The sequence below is a fragment of the Nomia melanderi genome, chromosome 7 (genome assembly GCF_051020985.1).
Source record: "Nomia melanderi isolate GNS246 chromosome 7, iyNomMela1, whole genome shotgun sequence".
NCBI lineage: Eukaryota > Metazoa > Arthropoda > Insecta > Hymenoptera > Halictidae > Nomia > Nomia melanderi.
The window spans coordinates 16,861,503-16,878,171 of record NC_135005.1 but is presented as its reverse complement, the minus strand read 5'-3'; the positions used below and the strand labels follow the sequence as shown (position 1 = coordinate 16,878,171).

At 53.1% G+C, this 16,669-nt stretch overlaps 1 protein-coding gene across 1 annotated transcript in view; it reads right to left on the bottom strand.

The window, feature by feature from the left end:
- Nucleotides 1–8,813, bottom strand: part of DIP2 (disco-interacting protein 2) — a 50,462-nt gene extending 41,649 nt beyond the window's left edge. The window contains exons 1-3 of the mRNA XM_076369467.1: nt 8,592–8,813; nt 3,474–5,983; nt 2,025–2,938 (exon numbers count right to left, since the gene is read on the bottom strand). Of these exons, the coding sequence (XP_076225582.1) occupies nt 2,025–2,938; nt 3,474–4,366 (1,807 nt within the window). The 5' untranslated portion in view covers nt 4,367–5,983; nt 8,592–8,813. The remainder of the gene's footprint in view (nt 1–2,024; nt 2,939–3,473; nt 5,984–8,591) is intronic.
- Between the last annotated feature and the right edge of the window lie 7,856 nt (nt 8,814–16,669).

Below are 16,669 nucleotides of genomic sequence, written 5' to 3'. Positions count from 1 at the left end.
AAGCATATATTTCAAACATAAATAGGTTCGTATGCTACAACGAACGTCTCGAGAAACTGAAAATAATCCACTGCTACAATTTTTATAATCATTAGATATCCATCATATTAAATGCTCGTTAGTTCTATTAATTCAAAGTCCCAAGCCGATGTTTCGAGATAGAGGATGGGGCAATTGGCGCGGCGACGGTTCCACGCGAGTCCGAACGAAGGACTCCAGGCTCGGAGCGCGTCTCGGGACTGCAGCTCGTCGGGCTATCTAGCCGCTAGTTAAAATTATCGGTACGCGGATCGACTGGTCCTCCGGGCGAAGTGCATATTCCGCGGCGGTCGGGCCCACGAATGCGCACACGTCGAAGGGAATTATTGCACGGTCGAGTTATGGTCAGCGCGCGGATGAAGAATTTTTCTGCCGAGCGCGCGTGAATCCTGCGCCTATTAAGCACAAGCTGCCCGTTTAACCCGCGGCTAGGACATTGACATCGAGATAGACGATTAACCCTTTGCTCGCTGCGCGGCTTCTCTCCTGTTTACGTTGCATACGCGGGGAGAGCGTTTCGACGTTCCCTGTTCGCGAAGCGCGCGGACGTCGAAGAGGAAGAGGATCAACGGTAAATGATTCGAATAGTTCGGTGCTGAATACTTTAGCCCTTGGCAGTCCTGTGTCGAGTCAGACTCGACATTCTATTTTAACAATTTTTTCTATGTTTATTTGTAGCGTCACAACTGTACCATTTAAAGGTAACATTTCACTGACTTCCGAATATTCTTGAATAAATAAATAGAGCGTCATATTAACACGTTAAGCGCCAAATCTTAAGCATTTTCCTATAGAGTTTGTCTTTTGTAGCAAAGAAAAGAAGGAATAGTTATGAATTGTTCGGCGTTGAACCGTTGGCGTTACACTATTATCAACTTAGTTGCGTTGTTAAACATTTTTATTTCACATCGGTTACCTTGTATGTTACGATTGGTTTTTAGTCATTCAGAAGCGTCAGTCACCAGTGACTGACATGGCGCTTGACGTGTTAAGCTGTCATTGAATGAACTGTCGACGTAAACCTCAAAGTGAGAAACGAGCACGTCAAACTGCAAAGGGTTAGAGGATAGTGGTAGCTTGCTTGGTAGCAAGAATGTTTCGAGGACATTTCGATCTAACCGATTTTCCGAAAACCATGTTCTTCGAATTGTAGAGAAATTGCTTGTGGAAGAAAGTCTGTTGTGTAGAAAGAGAGCAACGCAGCATATCCAACCCCCGTACAGCCGTGAATTCCTGATTCAAACGAGAACGAACTCGTGCGGGGGACTGGCGATCGGGCAGTGTGTCGCGTCCAACGGGAAAATACGTCGAAAGAAGTGGAGGAACGTTGCCGATTAGCAGGACGTGTGCGCGCGCGCGCGCGGCGAATCGAGTCCACGCGAGACAAAAACCGCGATCGAGCCAAACCGGACCGGCTTGTTGCGTAATTAACGCCGATCGCGAGTCGAATCGGAGACAACGGAGGCGGACAGATCGATCCTCGAGGCCGGCCGGCATCTGTCGCTAGGTGGGAACGTCTCGCGGAGCGTTTGTCCGCTCGCGAGGAACGTGTTTATGCTAATTCAGGGCACTAAAACTGTTTACTCGAAGGCTCGCGGGTATCGTTCGCGAAGTTACGGTCGACGGAACTGTTCCAGGCGGCCCGAGATACTCGGTGCTTGCGCAACTAATTCGAGAGTCGATAAAAACTTAATTACTGGCGACGCAGCGGGGGACGGGTCGCCAGGCGGTTTTAAAGACGGCCCGGAGACACGTGGAAATTCCGAGTTACTGGGCCGAGTTCGCGCTCGTCGCTGATGGATCCAGCTAGGCTGGCTCTAGAAGGAATCATTCTTTCCACCCAATGGATGTAAGATTCAGAGAAAAAGGAGATACTTTTGAAAAGAAGAATAGCTTCGCGAACGTCGCATCATTCTTCAGACAATCAAGGACAATCGATCCCAACCCAAGATCAACGCAACGATCAATCGCATTCTAATCCTTACTGGGTCTCTTCCTCAAAGACGAGCACTTCCGGACGAGGAAGACCGGCTGACCGGAAGCCTTCCGCAGCTGGGACTTCCGTCTGAGAGGCCTCCGCCTCAATCCCGACCTCTGCCTCTTGAGATGCTGCTGCCTCTGCGCTGCGTGCGAACTCTTCCTCCGCTCCGCGCCGAGGCGACTGGGCTCGTCCTCGGTCTCGGTATCGGTATCAGTCGACGACAGACACCTGTAGTACGTCGCTTCCGTGCGCGACTTCTTCTCTTTGCCGATAAGATTGCCCTGTCCCTTGGACAAGAAGCTGAGAAACTGGTTGCTGGCGAAGTAGTTGGACGTGGCCGGTTGCCAGGTGGTACGTCGCGCGAGCAGCCCGCTGGTGCGCAGCTCCTCGGAGAAGAGTTTGTCCTCGTTGAAGTCGCTGATCTTCGGCGCGGTGCAGGCGGTCGCCGTCGCCGACGACGACGAGGACGTGGCCGAGAACGAGCCCACGGAGGACGAGACCAGCGAGTTCAGCGCGCCCTCGTCCCGCCTGTCGTTGAAGTCCCCGGAAAGCAGGAGCTTCAGATCGTCGAACTGGTCGTCGGAGAGGTTCGACGACCAGTCGTCGATCCTCTCGATCACCGGGTCCTCCGTCTCCGGGAAGTACCTGATCTCCCGCCAGACTCGTCGCTGACGACGCGATCGCCGCCTCTCCGGCGGTACGAACCACACCGGGCTGTTCGAACGAGTCGGCTGCTGATGCTGCTGCTGTTGCTGCTGCTGCTGCTTCTGCGTCTTCTTCGTCCTCTGCGAGGTCCGCTTCCCGCGGCGCCGAGAGCTCGACCGCCTCGAGGCGTTCGTCCGCTTGAAGTAGCCGTCCGCGCTGACGCTCGGCGCCGGCTTCTGCGCTCGACGATTGAAGAAGCCGTTCCTCGTGCCCCTGTAGCCACGTTACACATTCCATTTCGATTCGAACGCGAGTCGAACGATGAAATTGGCCGGACCGAGAGTGTTTTCGCGGTTCCTTTGAGAAATCACTACGTTAGCCGTCCGCGCGTCTGCCGGACGATCTCCGATCGAATCGAAAATTCAATTTCCTCCCCGCACTCCGGAACGCGCACAGTCATCCTCGCTTAATAGACGCGTTTTTCCCCGCGCAATCGATGCACAGTCGCTCTCTCGCCGGTTCGCAGAGTGACTCTGATCTTTTCCCTCGATTCCATTCACACTGGACGTGCCTCACTCTCGATGCCACTGGAGAAGCCTACGTCGATTAAGCTAGGATTACCGCGTTCACTGAACGTCCCGTCGCGAACTGAATTCCCCATTCGATCGCGCGGACCGTCCTCTACTTTCCTTCGAACAAGAACGAGACTGGTTTCCCCCGAGAGAGGGGTTCCACGGAAATTTGAAAACAGACCCGGCCAGCGAAGCAATTTCATCGTCGACGAGAATAGAACACGACGGATAACAACCCTGCACGAAAGTCGGCCAGCTTGGCGATCCTGAGGGAGAAGCCGAAAGCGGACGAGACATCCTTGCCGGCGACGGTCTTCTCCGGCGCGGAAACGGTCCTGGCGACCGTGGGCTGAGGTTTCCTCTCCTTGAGAGCGCTGTCCAGCGAATGGTGGACCGACGGGCCGGAGGGGGAAGGGTAAGGGACCGGCACCGCGTCCCTCCAGATCCTGCCTAGGCTGATGCTGACGCTGGGGGGTCCTTCGACCGAGGGCTCCTGCGCCTGCAGAATCTCTTGCTCGCCGCCTTTCTCCTGGACAGCCTCGTTCGAGGCGCGGAACGGTTTCGAGGGCAAGACGGGCGACGCTTCCAGCTCGAGGACCTTCAGATCCTCGGCCACGTGGTCGGCCGCCTCGCTCGACTTCTGAGAGTTCGCCGAGAGCCTGCTGTTCTTGTTCCTCCCCTGTTGCTGCTGCTGCTGCTGCTGCTGCGACTTGATCTGCGGCTGATCTTCGTCGAGCTTCTCCCGCGATGACGAGCTGACGCCCTGCAGCCATTCGTCGTAGCTGATCGACTCGCGGCTCAGAGTATCGTCCTGCAGCTTCTTCGGTTTCAGCTGCTCCTTTATCGAGACATCGTCCTTCGCCGCGATGCTCTTCGGCTCCTTTTTAATGATATCCTCCTTGATGATCGTCCTCTCGAGCGGCTTCTCGTTGTTCGAGTTCGGATCGACCGCGAGCGGCACCGTCGGCTCCAGGCTCTTCTGAAGCTTGTTGCGCCGCTTGCCTCGGTCCAGGTAGCTCTTCCTGATGGATATCCGCTTGAAGGACTCGCTGCGCTTGAAGGACGGCTCGTTACGGTCCTTCTTGCGGCCCACGAGCCTCCTCAAGTTCTCGAAGGACAATGGCCTCATGGGTTCGGCCCTTCGTCGCTCAGACGTGTCCTTCCGCTCGCGTCACCGCGTTTCTGCCATTCGGAGAGCCGTTCGCGCGTCTCCGGGACTTTTTCTTCGAATACGGAGATCTCATGTGTGCGGCGAGCCTCGGCGACCGAACGGAAACGAGAACCTCGAATTCCTCAGGCGACGTCGTACCGGAGATCGATCGGTTTCCGCTTTCGGTAAATTCGTTGGAGACCGGTCGTCCCGATTGTTTCACCGAAGACAACGATCCTGTATCTCGTCGGAGCCGACCGCGCCGCGGTACATTCGTTGCAATAAATTTCGAACCGATTCCCCCGTATTATTCGGACATCCGACGAGTTATCGGCCGGTGGGATCGAATCCGAAAGAGGAGTCGGCCGAAGGAGGATTCCTCGCGGATCGGGGACTCGATTCCGGCCCTTCGAGCGAGCCACGCGTCCTCCCGGAGTCCTTCTAACGCGAGAGAGACCTCGCGAGCACTCTCCGCACTGGTTCTCCAGCCGTCTCTCTCTCTCATCCGCTCGTATCGGCGCTCGTTCCTCTCTCGATCCCGGTTCTCCAGCGAGCGGGCGAGCACGCTTGCGCGTTTCTGCGATCTTAAGGTGCAACACCGAGGCCTTCCAGTCGCGAATCAACGTGGCTTTCCTTTTTCGACGTGCCGTGGCCGCGCCGTTCCTCCTCCTTCTTCTTCATCGCCCTTCTCCTCCCTTTTCTCCTGTGCTTCTGCTGCTCCCGCTACCGTGGTCGCTTTCCTTCCCTCCGCCCTGCGGCCAGCCAGGATCCTCCTTCGACAAAAACCGATTCGGCACTCGGCTTGCCGCATGGAAAACGACGTTAAGCGCGATTCGCGACGATGTGCCGCGTTTCAGCGTGGAATCATCTTCCCCGGTTGGTTCCGCGTCCAGGGAATCCGATTCACATTGCAACGTTGTCTCGCGGCTTCGAAAGTTAATGATGTTATATCAGCCGTACACAGCTCCGGGCGGATCTATCCGGGCCCCTTTTGTATTCTTTCCCCTCGAGAACACGACGCGTTTCCGTTCGCGATGATCGCCGACTTTTCGTTCCGTCGATTCCGTTTTTCGCGAGCCTCCGGCACTGTGTCCAATGGATAAACTCGACGCGCGGCAGTCTCGTTTCTAGCGACTGGTTTTAGTCACTTTCTCAGAGATTCGATCCGCCGAGCGGGCCGCGATACCGTTCTCCGTGCACGCGCCTCCTTCGAAACTATCTCGGATCGCTGAGAAGATCTTGGACGATACTTTCTCCGCCCTCGAACGATTACGACACCGATTTCTTCGGCCTCCCCTCGTCCCGCCGCCCAAGGCTCGTCCCGTGTTTATTATTTCGAGGCGGCGGGAAACGCGACGCCGCCACGGTACACCGGCCGATCGAAAAATCGAAACTGCACGATACACGTTGCCAACGTTGCACCACCGTAGAACCATCAAAACGTGACGAATCGCAACCAACACGCTCCTTCACGTCTTTCACGCGATGCACCCGCGTATCGGACTCTGGCCAGTCCTTCCTCCGAGGATTCTCGTCTTCGTGGAAGACGGTTCGTTCGATCGGTCCGTGAACCTCACGCAACACACCGGGGTCTCACTGGAAACACGAAGGAACCGCGGTCACACGGGTCCGCCTCGGTGGCACGCTCGACGCACCGCCATTTTTGGGGAACGCGAAATCTCCCGGCGCGGTGTTCGCCGCTGGATTCTTTCGATTCTTTTCTTTCGCCGATTAGAGGAGTCTTGTTTCTCGGGTCGTCGGAGTGTTAGCCGTTTCATAAATATTCATGGAACGTTGCTGAATCGCTGCACGATTTCTACGGATTTATAGCAATCGCACGAAAGTCGTTAGAGCAGAAGTTTCAACGGAAACGTTCGTTGCGATACCGGATTTCTATCGTAACTCACTGTTGTAGCCGATCGTTTTTCTCTCTTTTTTTTTCTAAACGAGAATACACCGTCCGCGGTTCATTAATCTGGTACGATCTCGTTGTCCCGCGTCGCGGTTCGAATTTCGATCACCGGCGTTAAGCGAAATTTCACTTTGTCAAGGCAGAGGGGATCGCGCGAGGGGCTGCACGGTTCATCGAACCACCGGTGAAAAATAGCGCAAAGCGAGCCCGGTTATCGGATTACATCCACGAGGTTTTAATAAGGGGCAATTCCATGGTCAATTAACAGGAACTATAAAGAGATAATATAATGCGCTCGCCGGGCTAGGCGATAAACGGTATCGTGACTGAAAAGCAGAAACAATTTCGAGTGGACGCTTTAAGTGAAAGGTCTAGTGGCGTCGATGGTTCGTAAATAAAGCCGAGATTTCAACCGGCACGAAAATTTATGCCCCGCGATAATACGGTCGAGCCTCTAACACGAAAATTCCTGTAACTCGTCGAGTTTCTTCGCTCGTTTCCACTCTTCTGTGAAAACCTCCGCAACTCGAAGCGCGAGGACTCTATAACTCGATTTTTCGTCTGTAAAACCTTTTCTCGTGATAATAATCGAACTTGAAGTTACTAAGTATTGCTCGGTGGAAGAGTATGTATCGGAAATTTGTTGTCGTCGATGGCCCAGTCGTCGACATCGGCCAGTAATCTGAACGTTTGCGTCGACCGGCGTGATTTCGCGTTACGCTTGCTCCGTGCACATTCACGACGACAGGGAGGACGTCGCGTAACATCGCGCCACTCTGATTCCGGTGAAACTTTATGCGCAGGCGGAGAGGCCTGCATCGTTGGACCAATGTTCCACTGTTTTCCCGAGTAAATAGCGGCTCGTGGGACGCGGTCGACGTCTTTGAGCGAGGCGAATGAAATTCTACAAGTTTACGCGTACGTTTCGCTGCGTCGATTGTTGTTGCGTACGCGAAAAGAAAATTTTCCTAGGTGTAACTCGCGAAAACAGCGAATTTCCTTTGGTAGAAGCTTATTTCCCGTGTCAGCTGCTTCGATACGTTCACTCGACGCGTGAATGATATTAGACTGAATTTTTATATGCAATCACGCTTACGATTTTCGAATCTTTTTCATCTCGACCGAGCTTCGTTGCGCAACAGAGCTCTTTGTAGTCGACAAGTCGGCTTGGAGCATGGAAAAGATTACTTGATTCTTCGAGAAGGAGTACTATCGATAGAACGGTCGAGATTATCAAAGAACACGAGTTTCCACGAAAGTTAGCGAAAGATCCAAGCGATCAGACGTGTATCCCGAGGCACAGAGATCGACGCGAGCAACGAAACACTGGTCCAATCCCGCTCGGCTCCTCCACCTACCTGCCGCGTTCCTCAGAAATCTCTGGAGCTCGCGTAATTCCCCGGCGAGGGAGTCGCGCCGGTTACAGGGTCCTCTTTCACTCGAGCAGCTTCGATCTCGCGTTCACGTAAATCCAAGGTTCCGACGCGCGGCGTATCCTTCCCGACACAAGACTCGTATCGTCCTCTAACCTGGACGCCACTTTTCGGCGTCCCCCCGAGCCGAATAATCCAGCGCACGTAAACACCGCGTCTATCGCGAGATTCGAATGAAAAACTGGCGAGAAGGACCGATGGAGGGAACCACGGACAGAGTGACGTTGCTCGACGGTTGGAGAACGCGAAGGAAGCAAAGGGAGCAAGGGAGCGAGAGAGAGAGAGAGAGAGAGAGAGGAGGGATAGCGGGAACCTCGGTCCAGGATCAGCGAGAGGTGGTACTGCAGCAGTGATGGACCTTGAAGCATCTCGAATCGGTTCGAATCTGTGAAAGATGCGAATCGCAGCGAGTACAATTCGATTCTATGAATCTCACGAACGTCCTGCAAGGAGACCCTGAAGGTGCCGAAGCTAGGTGTCCAGTTGCAATCGATTGCTCCGGAAAGAGTCTCTCGCTATCCACTTGCGAGAAACGCTTCCTAGAGCAGCTCGCGGCAGCTACTCGGAAAAGGACAGCTAGCCATCAGGCTCTGAAACCTTCTCCAACTCTCCTCAGCATCACAGTGTCGGTGATCGTCTCCACGTTCGATCGCACCGGTAGCCATCCGCGTCCGCGGAACTCGCCGACGCGAACAACAAGCACAAAACTCCCCTGAAATCTGGCCAAGACCTTCGATAGATCCATAGAACGAGATCACGCTCGCAGCGATTCGACTTTCCACAGCGTAATAAAAACCTCCGGACAGTTTCAAATGGCCATCACCGATCCGCAGCTGGTCCCCGTCACTAGTGTCGGTACCAAGTATACTCGAGGAGACGCGGGTCGTCGCGACGCGGGTCCACCCTTATCAGAGTCGGCACGTAGGACCGGGGAACCAGCGAGGCGGCAGCAGGCAAGAAGCTGGCGGTCGTCGCAGCCAGCGAGGCAGGCAGGCAGGCGCGACGGCGGCGGCGGCGGCGGCGGCAGCGGTGGCAGCGGCGGTGGCGGTGGCGGTGGCGGTGGCGGCAGCGGCAGCGGCGGCGGCGGTTCTCCGGTCCCCTCGTCTCGCGAGGAGAAAAACTCTCGTAGTGCGCGTAGCTGAAGTCGCGTCGAATCACTGGCATTTCGCGAGCTCTCGACGCTGCCGCTGCACCTCTCCCTGACTCACGAGACGAGAACCACCACGGACTCGACCAAACACACACCGACCGACGGAGCGAGCGAGTCGGATAGAGGAGAGGGAGATACGGGGAGAGGGAGAAGGAGAAAGAGAAACAGGGAGAGCGAGAGAGAGAGAAAGGAGCAACGGTGCGGCCTGGGAAGCAACGGGCCCCCGCGAATAAAAGTCACGCCGCGAGACGAGGACGGACAGAGAGGAGAGGGAGGAGAGAGAGGCGAGGAGCTGGTGGTGGTATGCCGTCCGTCCACTCTCGCCGGCACAACTCGCCGGGCTCTCCTCTCTCTGGCTTCTCTCCTCTCTCGCAGCATCCCATTCTCCTTCTCAACCTCTCTGCTCCCTTTCCAACCTTCTCTAGCCTCTCCTCTGTCTTCCTCCGCGTGCCCTTCGTTTTCTCTCTCGCGTCTCCCTTTCCAACTGGCCCTCTCTCTCTCTGTCTCTCTATCAGTGTCCCTCGCTCCCTCCCGCCCCTCGACCGCCTCCGCCGATACACGTGTCCTCTCTTTTTCTCCAAGATGCCCCTTGCCGTCCCTTTCCCTTCTCTTTAGGTTCGTCTCCTTCCGACTCTAGCGGCGAAGGTCTTTCTCCGTCCACCGCGTAGATCTCTTCAGCTTGTATGTACGCGAGGCGAGCGTGTTCCCGAAGAGACCTCCCTCTTCTTGGCTTTTCTTTCTCATTTTCGTGCTACACGTCCGATCTCTCCGTCCCGTTCCGTCGTGGCCGATCGCGAGACCACGCCACGTTGCCTCCACCCATGCAACCGCCTTGCCTTGCCTTGCCTCGCATCGCCTTGTCTTTCGCTCGCGCGGAGCCGGGCTCGCAAAGATCCGTGAATCGGACGGAGAATCCTCCAGCGATGGGTGTGATGCCCTCGCGAGCTTTTTTCGGCAGGCAGCGCGGTTACCGCGGTTGGACGGCGTATTCGACGGCGTCCAGTTGGAAATCGATCGTTGCTCCGACAGACGTAGGATTGTGGCCCTAACGTTCGTCGGGGTCGTTTGTAGCATTGTCTCCGCGGTGTGTTACTAAACATTAGTCGGACCGTGCAACGACAGCTCTCCGATAGCATCGTTCCAGTCGTGAATCAGTCCGCGGTGGCTTGAGATTTGTAAAGCTACGCTGGGTAGCTGGATGACTTGTATAGAAAGATCAACAGTTAAGGGGTTAAGACATTCGATCGGTTGTTTGCTCGCCAAGTTCCAGCCAATGTCTGTATACTCTCGTGGAATTGGCCACTTTGGTAAATTAGTAGCTCAATTGTCGTTGAACGGCAGGTCCCAAGTTATTCTTGTACGCCCCGTGCCATGCAGAAGCCATGGTGTGTCACTGATATAAAATAGGTCTGCCAGTTTCCCATCCGGGATTCCAGCGCCGTGTCCGACTCGCGCAACGCGTGTCCCGGGGTTTGCGACCTAGGCTTGCCTATTACTTGGCCCCCGTGACACGCAATGCGTGACGCCCGCAACCAACCGGGAACCACTCCGTACTCGCGATATCGTCTAAGAGCCGGTTAACAGTTTCATCCCGTGCTCCTATTTAGCGTCAGTCTTCATTTCACTCGTTAAGTTTAACGTATCAACTGAATAGATCGCAACTGTTCTCGAGTATGAATATTTTAGACCCCGTCCCATATACGGCCCTCCTCCGCGAACGCTATTTTAACACACTGCGGTTTCCTCTCGATGTGGCAACTTTCAATTCCGAGTCGAATATTTCGTTGCACAAAGTACTGTAGCATTTCAAAACCGACAAACGTGTCTATAACAACGCGTGATCGCGGCGTCTTCTCGGCTGCGTAACTCGAAGAAATAATGGCTTTAATAAACGTTAGCGCCATTAACACGCTTACGTTCCACGTGTCGCAATCCCTATAACAGAAGCACCGAGTCCCCATCGAGATTGCTTGTTTTTGGTTCTGAAGGGATCGCAGGAGCGAAATACGGATGTAACATCGATACAACGTTGGTTATACAACCGAACAGTTGTATTCGGGACCTTTACAATCCCTGGAACCTACAACGCGCTCCACAGCACAGCTGAGACGATTTCCATGAATGATTCTAAAGGCTCAGCGAGTGAAAAACCACCAGCGAGTTAAGGTTTAACGTTCACAGGCGATCGCGACGTTCTTCCGCGAAGAGGCCGCAGGAAAATACGAAGCCCCGCGTATTTCTACGCCGGCCTCGTAAACCTTACTCTCGCGTGGCATCCTTTACGGGTGCCTTAACCTTCGCGCGAATCAATAAGACCCGAGCAACACGTAGAATTTACTTTCCGACCCGATAACGCTCGAATCGAACGGCATCGATTCTTTACGCTGCGACCGTTCCGAGCGGCCTCGGCCGGGGGACATTCTCGCCCGACCTGATACAACGATACGCGCTATAAATCCGCTTGTAACGACGCGTAATCGGGGAAACGTTTGAAAAAGAAAGGAAGGAAGGGGACGGAGGTAAACCCCAACGACGCGCGCTCCGAGGGAAGAAGTCTCTCCGCATGCCAGGACGACTTTCCTTTTCCAATTTGAATCGGAACCGCGAGCGACGACCGTAACGCGCGGCTCGCAGCATCGACGTTCGTTTTACGAGGAAAAAAAGCTTTAAATTGACGGGTTGATTGCTCGGTGCTCTCCGACCTCCCACTCCCTGCGCGCCGCGCTAGCCCACGGGCCCTTAACTGCCGCGGACCCAACGGCCGGGGACGGAGCGAAAAGGGAAAGGGGGAGAGAGAAAGGAAGAGAACATCGCCGAGCGTTCGTACTTTCCACGAATACAAGTTGGTACGCCCACGCTCGATCGTCGCCGCGCAAGTAGCACGGATCCGGCGAGGAAATCGAACCCTCGGCCGGACACCATGGAAATCGGCGAGCAAAACTTTGTTGCCGATTCGCCCGGAGAATCGAGGCGTGGCGTGGAAAGGGAATTGAATATTTCGACGAAACGCGAGGTATCTCGATCGTAATTTTGGAAAGTTAGTTTCGAGAGTGTCCCGCGGACTGTGAATTATTGGCTGTTCGAAGGCTGGCCGCGGTAAAAGCGCATTAAGATTTACATTAGAGTGAAAACACGAGGGCGACAGAGATATCGGAAAAGATATCGTTGCACGAGTTAAACGTTTCAAAATGTGGACACCGGAGGCCACTGTAAACACGATAAAAACTTCGTGAAGTATCGCGGAGGGTCTCTGAACTGAATCATCGTCGACGGGTAGCCAGCACACGCCCTCGAAATCGATGACATAATCTGACCACACCACTCCAGAATCGAAATCACGCGTCGTCCGACCTCTCCACGCTTCCGCGGGCTTATCGCCGAGATAAGGGACCCTTCAGCCGAATCGTTAGGGGCCAATTTTTCGGTATATTAACACGTTGATCGGTGTTCGTCGAATAACTCATACGATCGGCGCAATATTCCTATCGAAACAGCCACCGAAAGGTCAAGACCTTTCACAGCGATTGCTCTCTTGACCTTACCGCGGCTCACGGGTCCGAGGAAATCAGGTTTCCCCGACAAGTTCCCCGAGAAAATGAATTGTTCGGTCTGTATACGAGGAGAAGCGAGCCGGCCATTCACAGTTATCCGCGCGCGATCGATTTCGCGATCGCGACGAGAATAAAGCCTTCGCTCGCGCAGCCGATGAACCTTGGACAACACCGGGGATCGCCGGGAGAGCGAGCGCCGTTCGAACGTTTCCTCGTCGATGCACTCTTGAGAACTTGACCGAGGATTAACAGACGATTCGCTTTCCATTAGCGTCGCGTGCCGGCGCAACCTTCAATTATTTCCGATACACCGAGCCACGGGAACACGATTCAGCGAAAGTACCGAGGCGGTTCGCTCGCTCGCCCGCTCGCCTCCGCGATTTTTCTTCGACCCGCTTTCGAAAAAAAACAGAATTGCGCCGAGTAAGAATCGCGTCGGACGTGCCCGCGCGGAAAACCGCGGCCGGACGGTCTCCGATCACGCTACGATCCTCTCTAATTTTGCTCGTACGAGCTGTTCGCGGTTCCTGGAACACGGACGAGTCCCTGCGGTCCGTTTAGCCCAAAAATACCCGACACAAGTATTCCTCGCGGATTTAACGAGAGGGGAGCTGCGGATTCGAGTAGTATGAGCTTATAGGAAAGGTTATAAGGCGAGCCAAGTATCCTCGGTAAGTTTTGCTTATCGTATTGACTGATCACTGCGCGATTGCACCGAATATCGGTGCTGGAAATGCGTGTGAAAAAGGGTGTAACACCGTTCTCTGTAAACGATTAGACGCGCATTTCTTTTTAGAGCAAAAGATCCACGGAAAATCGATTTGGTGTATTTAACTGTGACGTGTTAAAATTGCGGTGAAAGTATAATTATAATTCAATCTGTTCGAATGTAAGTTATATGTTATTTCTCTGTTATCGATGATTATACCTTAGACTAGAACTTTCTCTGATTTTCAATAAATTATTAACACCAGAACTACCGGATGCATCAAAACGACCGATTTCTCGTTTATTCTTTCACAATTATTGGAAACATACGAATGCTTCTTCGAGAAATGATTAAAACAGTTGGTCTACTGATATACAAATTAAAGTATAACTCAACTGATATCATAATCAACGCATTTCTATGCTTTCTATAAAAGGAACGTTTAAAAATCGGTTCAACTGCTAGCGTTCTAGTATCGATAACAAAACGAAAGTTCAGAAAGAAATCGCATGGCAACCGATTAATTGGACGGTTAACGGTCCACGGAAATCGAGAATTCTTCGAAGCGAGTATGCAAAATTCGATCGTACGCGCCCCGAGCAACAGGAATCCGAATTATTGCGCTCGCGGGTAAGACTCTGAACGATTTAGATTACGGGAGATCGTACCTCGAAGCGGAATGAACCGATCGCGGCTGGGTAACGCAGTTTTCCGAACGTTTCCCGACCGTCGAACGTTTTTTCTCCAAGGCTGTAAGTCCGATCGGGCGCGTAGAAAACTGAACGAAATCGCGTGGAATCGATAAACAGTGGATCGGGGAGCCGGCCGATCGATAAAAGGCGACACGGCTCGAACCCGAAGGTTTCTATCGTGCATCGGTACCGTCAGAAGGCGCGGAGGAGGGACATAATAGCCGATAAGCTTTGTCGACGCGTGCATGCAACGCGCGTCGGTGCAACGTGCAACTCAAGGCGACTCGAGGACGTTTACCCACGAAACCGGCGACCTTGATCTTACAAACGGTCCACGAGCGAGCCGCGACAGCAGCTGCACCGACACCGATGGATGCATTCCGGCCGGGTGCAACTGCACCTGTGCGCGCGCGCGCGCGCGGTCCGCGCCTGTCGGAAAATTTTCATTTCCATCGGACGTTTATCGATTTCGATCCCCTTCCTGCCCGCCCTCCTCCCGTGTCGCTGTACTTTCGAACGTAGACCCGGGATTAAGGTATCGGCCGGACAACGACGCTCTCGTGGGTATATCAGACACGCTTTGTTCGCGAGAGATAGCTCCGACGAGGCGAAACAAACGTTACTTTTAACCAGACAGCTTCGTTCGAGAAGCGTACACGTTATCTTGAGTGTCTTGGATGGGCTGAAAATTGTCCCACCCTTTGTTCAGCATTTTATTACTCGTATAGAGTTTAATGTTTTTAAGTACTTCATACAGTTGGCAATGCTAGGAACTAACGGTGAATAAGTGGAAACAAATTTATACGAGTCGAAAGGTAGGTTGGGTCTGTTGTGATTAAGACTGTGTAGCGAATTCTGTGCAGCTTGGGTAGTTTTCTGAAATCGTAGATTCAAACAGTTAACGCTTGAGAACCTTTCTCGATCATTGACTAGTTACTTTTTCCAATAAGCATATATTGCTCATTTTGTAAAAGCATATTTTCTTACTACTAAATGCACCAATTAATTTAATGTACTCTACGACGTAAGCAAGCTTCTTTTATCGAGCGGCGACGTTGATGCATTTTCGTTCGTAGAATATTCATATGATAATTATCCGAACAATACCTAAGGGTTGAGGAGCTACTGTTCGATGGCTTTGATATGATAAATTATGTTCAAAGAACTCGAGCACCCCTTGGCTCGGCTCCGCGCATGAAAACCCCGATTTTTTCGGCCAACTCTTCCGTATCCCTTACAGACTCCTTCCGCACCCCCCTGAACTCCTCCTGCAACCTCTGGCTTTCATCCTGCTGCACCCCCTGGGACACTTTCGGCTCCATTATTCTCGACCCCTACGGACATCTTTGGCCACCCTTCGCCAACCCCTTCAGCCCATCTTTCGGGACCCTTCCGCAACCCCTTCGGCCATCTTCGCTCGTCCCTGCTGAACCCCTTCGACCGTCTCTAATTCCTATTCCTCGAACCTCTCCGGTTACCTTTGGCGACCACCTTTAACCCTTACTATCATCTCTCGCCACCCTTCGTCAATCCCTTCGGGTTTCAGTTAGATTTGTCTGTCGCTCTAAACGCTCTATCGTCACGTACTTCAACAAGAACTTCTACGGCTGGGTTAACTCTGGAACTACTTAGCAGTCGCACTGTTTGTTTTAATTGTTAATATAGTATACTCGATTCTTCTAGCGTTAATAACGACAGAATTTAAAGCGAACTGAACCTCGCCCGTTTTATCCGTCATCATCCCCGTTATCTTACCGGATAACCTGTAATCGCGAACGTCGCTTTCATTCCTTTTAAAGCTTTAATAATCGAGTGTACGAGAGAAATGAGTCATTAAGGCTATTCGAAGCGGACGATCCGTGAAAAATATCAGGTCTTGGAATATCTAGTCGAACAGCAGCGATATCTCGCGTTGTGTCGCACAAAATTTGTTCCCACTGCAACAGTTGACATTGCGGATTGATAGCGACTAGCAAAGTCAATCTCCCGATAGGAATCTACGACGTTATCGCGTCTGTTTTGATTGTACGATGCGCTGCGGAGCTGCGCCGCAATAGCGCCATTTCCCTTGACGAATCGAGCCGATCGAGGATCCTTCGTGGCGCGCATGTCTCGTGAACTTGTTATTAGCCCTGCGATTACGAGCACGACGTCCGCTTTCGTTCGCCGAAACACCGCCGGATTGCGTAACTCCTGACTGTGAAAAAGCGTCCCAGCCCACGACAGAATACGCGAGACAGCGGCGAATCCTCGCGTGATTACGAAACCCGATCCCCGACACGCGCAACGAAATGTACAAACCGACCGTGCCTTTCGTCTTTGTCCCTTTTTTCCGGAATTCCAACGGTACAAACGATCATTTTCGTTGCGACGAACGTACCGAAATGAAAAGAAGCCTTGAGCCAATTAACCAAGGCTTCGATACTTTCCAGCGACGGCAAGGACAAATCGTTTTGAGCAAGGGAGAAGAAAGAGAAACCGGGTTAACCGACTTTCCGCCGAGCGAACTAGAAAACTTCGACGGCAACGCGAAATTTCCGAAAGTGTTCGAAACTTATATTAATCTCTTGTTATTAGAATAATAAAATTCCCGGCTTTTAACTCTGTACCCTGACCATCGGAGCTTGACGACGATTTTAACGAGGCCGTTCCGTTCGACCGTCGTAGCAGAGGTTCTCCCGGCCGCGGATTGTTCGCCGCGGGTTATCCAAACAAAACCGTGTGGCCATGTTTGCTCGGGTCAGCTCACGCTAGTTGCCGTAACTCTGACACGTAATAAACCCGTCATTATCGTCATTATCCCCGTTATTGCCGGCCCAACGTCCGTTTAATTAC